Source organism: Daucus carota, chromosome 5, assembly GCF_001625215.2.
Source record: "Daucus carota subsp. sativus chromosome 5, DH1 v3.0, whole genome shotgun sequence".
NCBI lineage: Eukaryota > Viridiplantae > Streptophyta > Magnoliopsida > Apiales > Apiaceae > Daucus > Daucus carota.
This window is the reverse complement of record NC_030385.2, coordinates 29,648,718-29,665,758: the sequence shown is the minus strand read 5'-3', so window position 1 is coordinate 29,665,758 and position 17,041 is coordinate 29,648,718. Positions and strand designations below refer to the sequence as shown.

The following is a 17,041-nucleotide window of genomic DNA, read 5'->3' as shown; positions in this document are numbered from 1 at the left end:
AATTTAATGTGTACTAAGTGCATTCCTACCAAATCAATTCCCATGGATTCCCAACTCTTAAGGCTATCTCTCAGACTTGGTTTCACTCCAAGGCCCCATATGAAACTTCCCAGGTTATTACACAAAGTTGACACTGCTGAAAACTACCCTGTTTCCCAACTGCCTTGTGTTTACTGATTTAAAACTCTGTTTTCTCACTAGGATTTGGGTTCTAATGGTTTGTTAGGCTTTCTTAGGGTTCACTAAGCTCAGTTAAGCCAAGGCCCCATGAAGGCCTCACTCATGACAAGGTGAAAACCTCACAAGAACACAGATTGTTCAATTCTGCCCTGTTTTGGGGTATCTACTGTTTTGAGTGTGTATACCTACCTAAATGCAGGGGCTTTGGTGATTTAAGACTACTGGAATCATAACAAAACTCACTCCCAACTCCTGGACTCTTGGGACAAGTAAAACCCAACCAAATCAAAACCAAAACTCCTAGTTTCTATGTGCAAGAATTCTGTCCAGTGCTAGTGTGTGCCTCCTTCCACCTTATCACCCATCTTAACACCATTCAACAACAACCAAGCCAACAACTCAAATCTATATACCACTACTGTATAGCCTTATACAAGAAATTACAACACAAATCAAGCCTCAAAAATCACATTACCGAAGCCAAAAATCACAGCAGAGCAGAGTAGATTGGTTTTTAGCATTTTTAAGCATGATTTCGAACTCATAATCCATATAAAATCACATAATACATCAAAACTGAACATGACTAATCATGGCACATATTATACTAGCATTTTATGGCAAAAACCGAGGCATGCAATGATCAAAAACCAGTTTAAAAAGTGACAAAATCAGCATACACTTTATACTATGAAAATCATGACATGCACTTATAAACTCTAACTTTCTTGGCAAGATCTTGACATGCAATGTTTAAAACTTTGTAAAACAATCTTGTAAAGACTGAAACTCAAAGATCCCAGCAAGAAACATCTCATTCCATCCACAAAAATCATCCAAATCAATGGATTCCCTTCGGCTCCTTGGGAGTCATTGCCGAGGGCTTGAACCAAGGTTATGGCTTGACAAATGGGGGTGATACACTCCCTCAAGACCACTCCTTGTCCAAGTATTTAAGCCACAATGAGTTCAACTCTAGGTCCATGAGAACCAAAGTCGAAAACTCTTGGCTTGATGACATGCAAGTACTCAAACTAACCTTAAATGGAAGCTTGTGACTAGGAGATGATTTTTCTCTCTTGGATGAGTTGCAAAATATGTGTGTATATGAGGTTATGAAGAGAAAATTTTAAGGGTTTGGGAGGGGGTTTCTACTCAGCTGAAATGAGAGAGAGGGAGGAGAGTTTGGTGGGTTTGATTTTGTGTGTAGTGTGGTGTAGGAAATGATGAAGTCTTGTGCTTTTGACTAGACTAGAAGTGAGTGGATTTGGGTAGTTACACTTCTATCCTTCTAGTGGCTTTAGGTGAGAATGCATGCAAGGTTTTAGTGGTAATTACAAGAGTCAAATGGTGTGAATAGTCGGTCATGCCCTTGGACTCTATTCTCTACCAAAATGCATGTAAGGGTACTAGTGTAATCTTATAATTATTAAAAGTATGAATAAAATGAATGGATTTTAATAAATAAACTACAATTCCATAAATCATCAAATTAATACTATAAATACTATGAGATTTTACAAGTTTAACAAAATCATGATCAAAAATTTTGGACCAAGAAATATTTTTAAAAGCATTTTCAAGTATTACCCTCTAATATATAATCTATGTATAAAAAGAATTTACACACAATAATACACATAAGAATTCACAACGAAACGACTTTCCACTACAATTATATATGTATATCATATCACGTAATCGCTCGCATTACAATTTACCACTATTTACGATAATCTCTACTATTATTAAATCGCGTAGCCGCAACTATTAAATTAACATCGAATCGTGCAAGATAATTAATCGCGTAGCTAAATTTCTCGCATACGACTATTTATACACGAAATATAATCTAATTATGCCATCAAGTCATGTATAAATCCCAATTATCACTAAATCGCGTAACAAGAAATCTTACTCGCGTACAAAATATATCGCGTAGAAATTATATCGCATAAAAGTTATATTAGTGATACTTGCAATACCACATAACAAGAGAATATATATATATACACTCTTATATAACAATTCCACGTATCGACATAATAACATAGAATATAAGTATCGTGCTTATGAAGAAGTTCAAAATTACCGGTTGTTACAAAATGTAAAGGTTAAATTTTCATGACAATGTATAATCGGTTGGTTAATATAATTTAATTAGAATCTCAACTCATTAATACTAATATATTAATAAAATGATGTTAAAATTTAAATAATAAATTATGAATTATATACCCGCCCGTGCTTCGCACGGGTTATAGGCCGGTAAATATAAATATAAATCCCAGAAAAGTCAAATATTAGCAGCATACATCCAGCTGAAAAAAGCGCTAAACAAGCCGAATATTAGTAGCAGACATCCAGTTAAAAAAATGCTAGATAAGCGATGGATGAGAGAAACCCGGAATAAGTGACTTTGTAGTCCCTGCATACTCAAAAATTCTGGGACTAAAGCCATCCAACTTATATTATGTTGTAACATTAATATGTCACTGACCGAACCCCTCAATTATAAGTTATGTATTATCAGTAGAGAATGAACACATTATTAAACGAAAGAGACTGCTACTTTACAACCTAATGGTGATTGAAGAATATAGTAAAGCTTGAGTAGCACAAAACCAAGAAGAAACAGAAACAGTTATCACCATACTAATCACTGAGACAACAAGAGCTAAATTCCTCCAATCATGTTCATCAAACCTCTGTTGGTGACCTTTTGACCTCCCATCTGCCCAGTGAACTACACAAGATGCAAGCTATTTGGTCAGCTACCTCCCATTAGGTTCAGAAATTCTTGGTTGGTGACCTGCCATCTGCTCAATAAACTTGGCAAGATGCAAGTGCTTTGCAGCCCAATTCTCAGCTAATTTCTGTTCCTTGGCTTCTGCATTCCTCCTCAATCCAGCCAACTGCTCCTTGTATTCAGCTTCAATCCTATCCAGGGTTACCTTTTCCTCTTCTCTGAGAGCTTTAACCTTGGCCTCAATTTCCTCCAATTTCTCTTTCTGTCTGCACATCTTTTCCGATTCAAGCTGCAGCTCTACCCTTTTTAATCTCCAAGCTGCTTCCTTCTTGTGTGCTGCCCAAGCATTATGCCCTTCTTCCAATCCTCTGCAGCATTCCAACAGTTCAGAGACCAGCATATGTTCTCGTTGAGGCGCTCCATGTGATGGCATATTGCTGAAAGTTAAGGGAGTACTGTCCTGTCCCCTTTCAGGATGTAGCCATGATACTGAAGTTGGGAGCGGAGTTGTTGAGGGAGATAGACTGAGCGTCACTGAAGGCGAGGGTGGCCTTGCATTTGAAGGAGCACTTGTATTAGAAAGCCATGCAGGGAGTAAAGCTGGAGGTGATGGAACAGGTTGGTCAGGATGAAGAAATCCACCACTAGAAGTAGCCATAAATGCTTGGGGCCGACGATCTTTAACTAATTTTTCAGCAAAATTCTCTAGAATCTGATCGTATTTGCTATCCTCAATAGGATCTACACTCTTCGTATTCTCCTTCTGTTCTCTCTGTTGTTTTTCTTTAAACACTTCCCACCATTTACCTAATCTCTTGGCAGTTCGGCCTGGGACTTCAGCAGCAATTTTCTTCCATTTGTTACCGTGTTTGGCCTGAAGACGAATAACAAGGAGTTGCTCCTCCTCACTAAGGGAACCCTTTTTTATACCAGGTTTAAGGTAGTTCTTCCACCTTTCCAAACAGGATTTTGCATCTCTGTTTAGGGGCGTGTTCATCCGCTGTGACACAAGGTGCCACTCTCTGGGTCCATATTGTTTCACGTATGCACGTAGTAAAGCGTCTTCTTCACTGCGCCATCTCTGTCTCTCTTTCATATCCAGTTGCATTTGTCATCTCCCATTGCCCTAAGCTCATCTTATTCTATCTGAATCAGGTGTTACACTTAGGTAAGAATTTAAGTATACATTACCTAATCAGCCAAAGATTAATTATAAAAAGACCACAGCCACCAATTCTTAAATAAATCAGCAATTACTAAAACCCACTGTTAACTTAAATTTCCAAAATAGTTATTGAAACATTACAAAAGCCAAATAAACATGGCCCGTCAGAAGCATTTCTTTGTTTCATGAATATTACTCCTCCGTCTCCTTTTATATGTTCATTTTGACTTTTGACGGGTCAAATTGACTATATTTTGACTGAAATTTACATATACCATATAATTCAAAGAAATAATAAAAATTGTATCATTAAAAAGTATATTTAGTATATTTTAATATGCAATTTTTAGATTTTAAAGATAATGAATAAATAATTTGTAATGTTTAATCAAAAATTGACGAATTTGACTTCTTGAAAACCAAATGGGACATGTAATCAGCGATGGAAGGAGTACTAATTTAAAATATCATCATAGCCCAATGAATGGTAAGCGACTGGATCTCCATGCTAACAGAATAATACAAGTTAACAGAGATCTGAATAATTACCATTATTAACTTGGTCTAATTTATGTACACCCGGATCATCCTACCATATAAATTACTAACAGTGTCGAAACCAGAATTTCCGAGATGGGTCACAAAATATAGTTATATAAATTTAATGCATAATAATTCACACCTCTATATTCTAACACAAAATTGTTATGCTAACAGATCAAACATGGATTAATAAATAAAAGGTGCAAGAAGTGGGGAAGAAATTTACATGCACCATAACTCAAAGTGATTAAGCTTCTGCCTTTATGTTGACAAGAAGTACTTCTTTATATCTACAAGCAATGCAAGCCAAGTGTTAGTACTGTTTCATAGTTTTGCAAGAATGAAACCATAATATACACAAACGAATACATACATGCAGTATAGATATATTGAGTTTTGTAGAGTAGAGCCAGGATTTTTATTCGAGGCTGCTCTTGTTGAAACCTTCCTGTTTTTGTTTTAATATTGAGAGAGCTGGAATGTGATGGAAACAGAGGAGGGAGAGCTGTTATATTATGAGTTGGGGATAGAAGAAACACATGATGCAGGGAAAATAAGTGAAGAGATAAAAGAGAAGAACTGACAAAGAGCGGAAAAGAAGGGGCACGCGGATGGGAAAGAACAGGCCGATTTAAAGTTCAAATAAGGAAATGTGATTATGTCATTCCCACATCAAAATGTTTCCCCCTAGAAGTCGAGTACTGTAGACTGTAGTATTAGTACTGTATATGGTTAGGGGTGAACGACCCGACCTGGAACCCAAAGAAATGGGAACCGCAACCATTGAAGTTTGGAACTAGTATTGTAATAGAATTGAATCGAAATCAAACTTCAAAATTTCAATCCAATTTCACTAAAAAAAAGTTGGGATTTTTAATTTCTCGGATTCTGATTTATAAGTCGAAAATTGACCTACAAAATTTTTTATACAAACGGTATAAACAAACTATTTTAGACTTGGATTTTAAGTCTAGCCGAACAGTCCCATTATTTGTAATATTGTTTATATTACATAAATCTTTCGGATTTTGATTGTTAAGAACCGAACCTAACGAAAAACTAAATTTTTTTAAATTTAAAGAACCGAATCAGATTCATATATTACAAGATTTGAACCCGATCCAAAATTTCGAGGGTGTTCCCCAAGTGTCACATTTAAGCAGGAAAAGATCTTTATTGTCATTTTCCGAAAAAATAGCCTCAATTGTCGCTTCAAAGTGCAACTTCATATTGTGTTAAAAAAAATGCAATTTGGAGTCGTGTTTTCAGCTCAAAACGCAACTTGAAATCGTGTTTTAAACTGAAACCGCAACTTTAAGTCGTGTTTTACTCAGAAAAATCAAAACACCAAGTCATGTTTTGAAGTGACAGTTGGGGCTATTTTTCCTGAAAATGACATTGATCTAAAATAGTGATTTCTAAGATCCTTTTCTCAAATTTCGACTTGTTTTAGTTTCTGGTTCCGACTTGAGAAATGCCCACTTCTATGTACAGTGTTAGTGTTTGTAGTGTTTAGAACTAGAGTTTAGTTTACTTTCGATAAATTTATTTGGTTAATATGAATTTGTATTTAGGTTATAGATGCACTTTGACCATATTTTGATTTGGTTTGGAACATCATCTATAATCACCAGTCAGACACCCTTCTCAATTTTAAGTTGAAACAAGAAAATTCACAAACTGATCCGGACGATGTAGTAATAGTCATCTAGGGATCCTAAACCACACTTACTTCCATGTAAGTAGGCCAATAGTATCTTTAATTAGTTGCAGTATCAATGTTTCATTGTTGGGTAGACTAGCAGAGCCTCTTCTTAGCCCAGGCATCTTTCTTTTCTTTCTCAGATAAAAACTCTACTGCCACACCATAACTGCCTGCCTTTGTATACATCTTGTAAACATAGTCTGTGTATATATATATGAATTTGAAACTAAATTACTCAGAGGTTAGGAAAGTGTAACCCAGGTCGAAGCCGCAGACTCCAAAAATATTTTATTAGTTTTGTTGTTCTCGGACAATTAATTACCCTAGGTTGAAGCCGCAGACTCCAAAAATATTTTATTGGTTTTACTGTTCTCGAAACCGCGGACTCTAAAAATATTTTATTTGTTTTGCTGTTCTCGGACAATTAAACATGTTTGTTTCAGAATCCTGATTCCGCTTTAAATCTCACCTCAACCCAAGTCTCACGGAATCATATTTTAAAAAGATTTATACAAACAGTGTAGACGAAATTATAAGTTCCATAATTGCGTGTAAGATGTCAGGTGAATAGTTGAATAAATGAGGTAATGTATAGGATGAGTGTTCCAGCGTGCGTACATGGTGTATAGTTGAGCTGAGCCATAGGGATCCGGGGAGATCAAGCTGTTTGTGGGAGCAGTATATTATTACTATTATTGTGGTGCATAAGGACACAACAAAAAAGAGGGAACCTAACCATTTTACTGCAAAATACTCAATCATATGAGTAGGTGTGTTTGTGTATGGAGACTAGTGGGGGACTGAAGGAGGTGGGGAGACTGTTCTCCGAGATTCACGGCCACAAGGAGACGAGATTGTGATGGAGACTCCACAGCCGTGCCACTGCTTCCCTGCCCCTCCCACCACCCCCCACTGTCAGTGATAAGTTACATCTCTTTTTCCCCTACTCTTGCCTCCGGTCCCCCACGCTGCTATTTTTCTTTCGTCGAATAAATATCGCCACTATAATTTTAAAAGACAGCTGACAGCAGCATAGGTCCGGCTGGAAAAAAAAACGGTGGAGGTGAAGATCCTAAAATAAGGTAATTTGTCGCTGAAAAACATGGTTGCATTCATATATATACATCAAAAAGTTAGAGTTAACTGTCCAACGCTTTTTTCAACTGAACCTATCTTATTAACGTTCATATGTTTGGGATGTTAAAAAATCACTGGAATTTATCCGAATTTCTCCGTTATGGATATTTATTATTGAAACAACCCGGGTCAAATCCCGAGCCTTTTTCGAAAATCGGGTCAAGTCCCGAAATCCGAATCCGAAAATAAGCCTAAATATACTGGCCCAACTGCAACAATTTGGGTAATCCACAAGCCCACCACAGGCCCCCAAAAGATCATGATTTGTTGGTGCAATTGGTAGTAGTACTTATGCTTATAAACTGAACTAAAGTCTCCACACGACTCGATGTGGGACTGGGGTGTTACAAACTCCCCCACTTAAATTCCTGACATCCTCGTCAGGCCGAAACGGATAGCCCATAGGCCCAGATCGAACCTCCGTAGCCATTGTGGGATAATACCGGCTGGCTTCGTGTCCCCGCCTCCGGATCTCTGTCCATTGCGGGATAATACCACCAGCCTTCGTGTCCCCACCTCCGGCAACTTGACGAATCAAGCTTTCGAGAGCCTGCTCTGAATACCATATGTGACAACCCGGGTCAAATCCCGAGCCTTTTTCGAAAATCGGGTCAAGTCCCGAAATCCGAATCCGAAAATAAGCCTAAATATACTGGCCCAACTGCAACAATTTGGGTAATCCACAAGCCCACCACAGGCCCCCAAAAGATCATGATTTGTTGGTGCAATTGGTAGTAGTACTTATGCTTATAAACTGAACTAAAGTCTCCACACGACTCGATGTGGGACTGGGGTGTTACAATTATTCTATGACTTCGTTTCATCCAAGTGAGCACAATCTAAGGTTCTCCACTTGTCTGGCCTTCAACACGCTTCCGTGTGCCTATTTTTCCATCTGTAGGTATCAACATTTCTCTTACAAAAGGTTTGAGCCGTAACCAACCTTTTCAATATTGTTGTTCCCTTTGTCCCAATCATTTTTTTACAATTTTCTTTGAGATGTTTCGTCCAATCTTTTATATTTCAAAACTTAACAAAATAGTTAATGGAACCCATCACTTTCTCATTTTTTTCTCTCTTTTCACATTATTTTTATTCCACTATTTCTCTTTATACATTAAAAATCAATGGATACCACCACTACACCCACTTTACTTTTTTTTTTCCACTATTTTATACTTATTTATTAATTGACCATGCCCAAAACGTAAAGAATTGACCGAGAAGGAAGGACCATTCAATGAATAATCTCATTCTGTTCCATTCTTCTCGATATCATATGGTAATAGACAAGACTGGTATAATATACCCACTCTTCAGTGCATTGAATGAATGGATACAAAGACCCATGAAAAATCCCCATTAATAACCCCCAGCCCCTAGCACAAACCCTACCATGGACACAACAGGTAATGACAAATTTTAAATACCATCTTGATGGCCTCTGGATGTCATACAGCAGGTAATGACAAATTTTAAATATTGTCCCTCATAGCCTTTGATGCCCTCTGTTGCAACGTTCATGTTTAACATCGTGGACTGTGGACTCTCCCTGCTCAACTATGGCTACGACACACGATACTAAGCAAGTCAGCATATATTCCCTGTAGGATGCACCGCGACAACCAAACCTCATTTTAACAGGAATTTTGTTATCAACAAAACAACCCTCATTTTCATCTATTGAACAGGGATTATGATATTATAAAGGTTCTATTTTTCGCCCGGGGTGATATCCCACGATGAGCATTCTCCCCATCCCGCCCAACCTGATCCGATCCCCACTTCATTCGGATCGGGGATCCAAAAAAAATTCAGATACAGTACTTCTTGTTCAACTTAGGGATGCATGATCGTGAAATTAATCTTTAATGATGGTAAATTAGATACAAAATATATATTTTTTATACAACATATAACGTTACCAAATGTTATCATATTTTCGATGACTTAAATTATCACATCATCAAAATAAAATTATTTACTACAATAAAATGCGACCAATATACATTACCAAGCATATATATATACTCCTTAAAATAGTTATTGCTTCTACAACAGCAGACACTTTTTAGAGCAGAGTATTGAGCTCAGACATGTACGTTGAGCTTCATGTTGATTTTAGTAACACTATCAGGCTGGCATTTAGATATAGGGTCCGTTTGGGCAAGTTTAAAAAAAGTGATTATTTGCTTAAAGTAAATAAGTGGATCAGAAGTGAGAAATAAATAAGTTAATAAAATGTTTGAAAAAAAAGTAGAAACTCTTGAGAGAAAAGCTAGCATTCTCAGCTTCTTAAAAGTGCTTTTACTTATTTACACAAACAGGTCAGGAAAAACAAAAAACAAAAGCAACTTTTGTAAACAAAGAGGGGCATAATATCTGGACAAGTTTTTGTGCCAAAACAGGAACATCAACCATAAACTTGTCAATATTTTTAAGTAATGGATGAGATTGAAAAAGTTTAGTTTCTTTCATCCTTTCATCTTCATAAGATTCGTCACTAATTCAACTCCTCACACATACATAGCCAGACCTATTTTCACATCATCTTCCTTCAGCTTCTAATGCAATCCATCAGGAGCTTTATCTGATTTCGTAACTGCCAAAGTCCATGAAAAACAGAGTGCAACTCCCACCTTAACAATCATTTCTAACAAGTAATTGGGATGAAAGGACACTAGTAATTGAGTTACTTTTTCCTACTCCAACCGCTCTGGCCTTGCAAAAAAATAGAGAACACTCTCCGTGAACATGCAAACAGATTATATAACCCCCGCCTAAAAGGATTTATAAGCTTTTATCAAGGGTTCTATCTGTAAGCCCCGCAGAGAGAAACTATGAAAAATTCCATGAAAAACAGAGTGCAACCACCTCCTTAAAGGATTTATAAGCTTGATTAAGGTCAAGAAACATTCACATGGTGTTTAGGGGAATAAAAAATTTAAAATTCACTAACTTCACAAATAATGGTGTTTTCTAACTGTTTTCGCACAAGCTCTATGGGAATGCATCCCCCGCCTTTTTATCATACCCGCCTGTCACAAGCAGTTAACCATCCGATGACAAATTATGATAATTAACTTGACAGCGGCACTGATGAGCCAAATTCCTGAAAATGTGCTACCACCTGATGCAACAATATATAACCAGTATCCAGAACTTGAAAGTACATGGAAAATACATGCAACAAATTATCATAGACAGCAGCCACACCTTCGCCTTTGATGATCTGCACTGTTAGATATCATATTTGTATTATCACCGACTTCAAGGGATTGACCTCCGGCAAAGCAATCTAATGGGGTCTGTCAGTCCATACCCAACATCAGTTAAGTATGCTAACCTTGTTATTTATGAAATTACTGAAACATTACAATCAAAATTAGAAGAAAGTATTCAGATGATGATAAAAAAAAAAATAGGTAACTGTTATGATAGACCATAACAAGTTCGCTTGAATTACTTGAATCTAAGGGATTTGATACAAATTTTAGTACTAAAAAAATAAAAATGAATCTCATCTATCACATGCTAAAAAATTTATCACAACAATTACTCTGAAAAGTCTTCTGGTTGTCTATCTAAATAATTAAAACAAAGTTCACATTGAATGCCAGTATTCATAAGCAAGGATCACTTACAGACTCCAGTGATGTATTTCTTTGGAGGATCCAGATTACAGTAATCTTAATCATAATTTAAGTTAAAAAAAATTTACAGAGCTCCTGAGCATTAATTATGAAATAGCTAATGCTCAACATCAGTAACTCCAACAAGACTAATATCAAGGTGACTATTTACAATTCATAAATATTCTAATCCTTGCAGAGTCAACCAGTACTTTATACTTAATCTTAGACTCTAATAGCTTGACACAAATTAAAACTTTGCAATTACTTTTATGTTCTTAATACCAGCAAGCATCACAGAAATTATTAGAGATTGTCCTGATAATACGCAATTTAAGTTTTAGTATATGTCAGAAATATAATTCTATAAGTTCTATTAATACGTGTCAGAAACACAGCCCCTAGAAAATAATTTTGTATTGAAATATTGCTATCAGTTTTAGTAGCAAATTATGATAGCAGAGCAAATAAAGCAAAATGCCTAAGAAAAGCTGAAGTGTACACTTTACATTCATGCCACCTAAGGAGTCTGGAATACTAAAAAAATAACAAAGAAGACGCAAGGAACATAACCGCCTGGAGCATCAATGACTGTAAACCAATGCGAAAGATACATCAACCAGATTGCGAAAAATAACGGTAAACCAATGCAGAAAGAAATATCAACAAAATGAACAACAAATAATAAAAAGGGACTTTGTTGAATGTCGACACAATAACTATTCAGTTGATATTCAAAGTTATCTCACCAGTGCTGTTGCAGGGTACTGCTGCTTTTGCTTGAACGATCCTGGAAGTAGCATTGTATCTCCTCTTTACAGGATAATTATAATTATGTATATAAGCATCCAATCGTCCCACGAGGCAACTACTAAAATAAAAAATAAAAAAATCACATTGACAGTATTTAAAAACAGCATGAACACTATTTAAAACAGAACAGACCTTTTTCAAACAAGTACAAAACCCCAAAATTGGTCCCAGAATCTTCTTTAATCACAAAATAAACCTAAACCCACCTCACGAACCATAAAAGTAAAACCCCAATAAAACCCAAGCCCTTTATACAAATATACATACACATCTTCTAACATACAAAAAAGCAAAGGTATATACAACCTGTACAAGTGACAATAATCTCTAACAGCATAAAGAACAAACCCAATATTTCAATAGCAAAAATAATCAAGAAATCAAACACATTAGAGTGCAACATTTATGTAAAAACTATATAAGAAGATGTGTTTGTGATAGTGTTAGCTCAATAAACAACTTACATTCTTCCTGGGTCGTCCATGATAATGATGATGCGTAGGAGTAATATTCGTTCTTTCTTTTACTTGTGTTCTCACGAAGTGAAGAAAATTTCTTGGGAACATTGTTTATATGGGAAGCTCCTTCTTCTATAACATCACTCTGGAACGGCTTCTTTCGGGTAAAAAGAACACACATTGTATCTGACCGATTTAACAAATTTAACTGCTAGATATTAAGCTGATAATCAGGTAATGACAGGAGGTCCACTATTATACGGAAGGCAGATGTGGACCTTTCTATACTCAAAACAAATTGCACATTTGCTAGCTGATAAACAGAAATAACTGAGGATCGATATATTACTTGAGCAAAAACATGAAAACCTACAGCAAGATGATTAGAGGAAGCTGGTTTGAACATCACGTGGCAACACTAACATGACTAAGATGTACATTCCAGACCATGACTAATAAAAAGATCTTGAGTAAATCAAATTATATTCAGCATGCAGATTGCACAGGCTACAAATATAAAAAACAGTCTCAGTTGTGATGACATGTAAATTAGCTTATAAATCAGCTGAGCCAACTCGAGCTCTAGTCGTTGCCAATATGTCATGTCCCGTTTACTGGTTGTTATGAAACATGTCAATCTAATTTCAGTCGCTGCTTGCAACATCAATTGCATGTATACTCAATCAAGAGAAGAAATACAAGATACATATATATTTACATAGGCTCAATTGCATGCACTCAATACAAGAGAAGTGAAACAAGATAATTATATAGGCAATCAGGTATAGCTAGAAACAATTATAAATCTAAGCCATGTCACCAAAAATATACATATGACCTTGAGCTTCCACATAAAAGCAGAGCAGATGCAATTAACCATAAGTTTACCTAGCACGGTTACATAACCAGATAGTTTAAACTGGATACAAGATTTATGAGACTTCCATAAATCCAAACCATGTCACTGAATAATATACATATGACCTTCAGCATAACCATCCAAACTAGGGCAAATACAACTAGTCAAAAGTTTACCTAGCACACAGCTCACATAACCAGATGGTTCAAACTGAGTACAGGATTTAGGACATGGGACACATAAACCTGAAATCTCAAGATACCCACACAAAAATGTTTTACAATCTCCGATTTAGTGGCACTGCTAGTTGATAATTTGGAGACAATTGAAGTTTCATCTTCCATGAGTGCCTTTAACATTCGAACACACTGCAATGCTAGCTGGCAATCACTAAATGCTTGAAGGCTTGAACTAGATCATGATGGGTAATTGATCGAAGGAGGCATATTTGAACATCACACTGCAAGACAAATTAAAAAAGGATATCCAAACCTGACCAGATCCAAACACAAGACTTTTGGTAGCTAACCTTAAAAATATTATATATAGATTAGGGAGGCTATGTTATAGTTAATTGATAAATCAGCATTTCTTATATTTCATGATACCCATTTTCTGAGGCGGGCTTTTTTCATACTATACTATATAGCAAAGAACCCAGATCAAGACATCAAGAGGTCATATTTCTCCACTTGTCCTTCAAATCAACCTCAGTTCTTTCATCAAATATATCCTTGTACATATTCAAAATAAGCTTCCAGTTTCCAATACCATACTTCTGCACACCTGCTCTTAAAGTGTCTTCCTCTAGGTTACTCCAAACCTTGCGTTTTCTCCTGATAGGTTTTGGATTTTCATGTTTTTCCAGAGTGACCGGTTCTTTCTTATGGCTGGAAAAGTGAGGTCTACTTTCACGATCAGCTGACCCATCACTCAATTCATCCCACTCATAAGTAACGGCAGTTTTGTTTTGTTCCATTAGGCTGGCCTTAGTTGCATTAGTTTGATGAGTACTGCCTTTATTTTCAAGATTACTGTTCTCTGCAGGAATTACATCACTTCTCCTGTCAACACAATCTAGTTTTGACGCAACATTCTTGGCCTCTGCTATGGCTTCAGGAAGAGGGTCCTTCACCATTTCTTGTAGCTCTAAAGTACTTGACCGCAGGTTTTCCTGTAATTCAGCAACTTCAGGAGTAGACAGGCAGCCATAATCCTTGTGAGGTGATGCATCAGATTCAGCCAGGTCATCATTATCAACAATCTTGACCCCGCTTGATGTTCTAGGCGTCGATCTTTTATATTGTTTCGCAGCACGAACCTTGCTTCTGCGATGCACCGTTTCCATCTGGATATCTGAACGAGACAAAAAACCATCACATAACAGCATAAGCAGTTATGAGTATGTTTAACCAACATCAATGGTTATTTTCCTCACTATTGACTTAAAAGAATAGTACTAATGTGTATAGGATATTTTTTAAGAAATGACTTTCTGAAGCAGGCATAGCTGAACATGTTATACAATCTAAACGTTGACAAATTGGAATATGTTGTGTAATATTCTAGTTTCTACTTAAATATGCTAACCCAAATAAAAAATACACAAAACCTCCAAAAGAAGCATACACAATAACCCAGAAAATTATAAAGAACACACACCTTGTCGAGTGTCCTCCATCCCCAACAATTGCCTCAACGCCCCATCATCCTGCACAGCTGCCTGCGCCACCAATTCAAGAAAAGCCGGAGGCATCATCTCCTTAGCTTCCCGCACAAAACCCCGAAGCACGTCACCAACAGCCACCCCAGCTTTCCATTTCTCCTCCAACCCCTTCTTCACATCACTATCCGACAATGCCGTCTCAAAATCACCCTTCCACCTTATCAACTCATCGCAAAGCAAGCCCACATTCCCAAATCTCACCATCCCCCCAACCCTAACACTCCAAATACTCTTCACAGCCTGCTCAAAACACTCAGTCTCAAAAGTACAATGCACAGCCACAGCGCAATAAGCCCTCTTCATGGACTCAACAGTCGTGACATTCTCTCTGTGATCCAGCTCTTCTATCTGTTCCAGTAATAATAAAAGATGTTGCGTGGGAGTAGAGATTTGGGAGTCTAGTTTTCTGAGAAGAAGAAGCTTTTTCAAATTGGAGTCGGTGTCTGAGAGAGGGAGAGACGAAAGGAGAGAGGTTAAATTGGAATCGGAAATAGGTTGCCGGACAAGAAAATCAAGGAGCCAACGAGAGACGTCGGTGTCCATTTCTCCAAACCCTAGTATGCACACACCAAGGTAAAGTTATCCCCCTCTTTTTGTTTCTTTGAAGAGTTAATGACACTTTGTAACCCTTAAGTTTGCTCCAAATCGCAGTTTAGTACCTAAACTTTAAAATGTGTCAATATATATCCTAAACTTAACATTCCCGTGCAAGTTGTAACCCCTAGTCATTATTCCGTTCAAATCTACCGTTAACTTTAACTGTTTGAGCGGTAACTGTGTGTATATCCGTTTCTAATAGCTACTTTACCCACTGTGACCCCTCAAAAATTATGTATTATATTTTGAAATTATTTCTGAACATACACAACGATGTAAAAAAAATTTAAAATAATTTTAAAAATATAAATTTTCAGATTCTAAATCTAGATACATATTTTTTAAATTATTTTAAATTTTTTTACATCGTTGTGTGTGTTCAGAAATAATTTCAAAATATAATACATAATTTTTAAGGGGTCACAATGGATAAAGTAGCTGTTAGAAACTGATATACACACAGTTACCGCTCAAATAGTTAAAGTTAACAGTAGATTTGAACGGAATAGTGACTAAGGGTTACAACTTGCACGGGAATGTTAAGTTTAAGGTGCATATTGACACGTTTTAAAGTTTAGGTACTAAACTGCGATTTGGAGCAAACTTAGGGGTTACAAAGTGTCATTAACTCTTCTTTGAACGTGATCTGATTCCAAGCCGACTAGAGTTTATTTATTTGCTTCGATGAAAAAAATTATTATGGTCTCCCCTCCACTCATGAAAAACACTCGGCTTATGAAAAACAAATTAAGGTTTATTTGACACTAATGCTCACCCATTCAATTATAATAAAATCATAACTCTAAGGATTCAGCTACAACATTTCACATACACAGTGTTAAACACGTACATAACAAAATTTAATATTCACACTCACATGCTCACAAAAAGTCGTTATTATATTTAAAACTAGTCCACTAATATAAACATAAAAAATTTGTAAAATATTGAGATTAGTATAAAATTTGAAAATTTGTGTAATATTATAACATCACATTTTAATTTAGGTAAATATTCTAATTCTAGCAAAAATTACATTTTAATTTACTTTAGTTTTTGTTAATTGGAAATTAATTGAATTCAATATATCTTTAAATACAGTATTTAATAGATAACGGATATATTTTATGTAGACACATTTACTTATTTAACAAGATAAAAATACAAATCATTGTCATTCAGATATTTCAAAAATTATTTGTCAAATGATATTATTAATTTTGGATTCAAATAACTTATCAACTCAAATCATTCAAATAACATAATCAATCAGATATTTTTGGTTCATTCAAATTTACCAAATAACCCCCAAGTGATAATATCAAAAATAAAAAATATAAATAATTTTAAAATTATCACATCAAATCATTCTCTCTATTGATAATTTATTTTGAATTTTTTGTTATACACTGATACCATCAAGAATTTCTATTATATAATATATCAATCACTTTTTCTGAGTAGGTGTGATTGTCTC

The 17,041-nt window shown here is 36.0% G+C and overlaps 2 protein-coding genes across 4 annotated transcripts; both read right to left on the bottom strand.

Moving 5' to 3' along the window:
- Window positions 1-2,688: 2,688 nt before the first annotated feature.
- On the bottom strand, window positions 2,689-5,372 carry LOC108220511 (transcription factor AS1). 3 transcript variants are annotated; one of them, XM_017394300.2, is made up of 3 exons: window positions 5,011-5,372; window positions 4,864-4,927; window positions 2,689-4,071 (listed from the first exon to the last, which is right to left on the bottom strand). In XM_017394300.2, the coding sequence occupies exon 3, from the start codon at window positions 4,035-4,037 to the stop codon at window positions 2,955-2,957; it is 1,083 nt and encodes a 360-aa protein (XP_017249789.1). In that variant the 5' UTR covers window positions 4,038-4,071; window positions 4,864-4,927; window positions 5,011-5,372; the 3' UTR covers window positions 2,689-2,954. The 3 variants fall into 3 exon arrangements, with proteins under 3 accessions (XP_017249789.1, XP_017249790.1, XP_017249788.1); XM_017394301.2 differs by having other exon boundaries at window positions 2,689-4,075; window positions 4,870-4,927; window positions 5,011-5,371; XM_017394299.2 differs by having other exon boundaries at window positions 2,689-4,075; window positions 5,011-5,367.
- Window positions 5,373-13,216: 7,844 nt separating this feature from the next.
- LOC108219813 (uncharacterized) lies at window positions 13,217-15,576 on the bottom strand. Its single transcript, XM_017393340.2, has 2 exons — window positions 14,904-15,576; window positions 13,217-14,597 (listed from the first exon to the last, which is right to left on the bottom strand). Exons 1-2 carry the CDS (start codon window positions 15,508-15,510, stop codon window positions 13,912-13,914), a joined length of 1,293 nt encoding a protein of 430 aa, XP_017248829.1. The 5' UTR covers window positions 15,511-15,576; the 3' UTR covers window positions 13,217-13,911.
- Window positions 15,577-17,041: the final 1,465 nt, after the last annotated feature.

What these genes read in the sequence shown, in the direction of transcription:
- LOC108219813 (XM_017393340.2), bottom strand. Translation starts at nt 15,510, where the DNA reads ATGGACACCGACGTCTCTCGTTGGCTCCTTGATTTTCTTGTCCGGCAA. An exon ending in GATGGAGGACACTCGACAAG is followed by an intron (nt 14,598 to 14,903) that starts GTGTGTGTTCTT and finishes TGTCTCGTTCAG; the next exon opens with ATATCCAGATGGAAACGGTG.
- LOC108220511 (XM_017394300.2), bottom strand. Translation starts at nt 4,037, where the DNA reads ATGCAACTGGATATGAAAGAGAGACAGAGATGGCGCAGTGAAGAAGAC.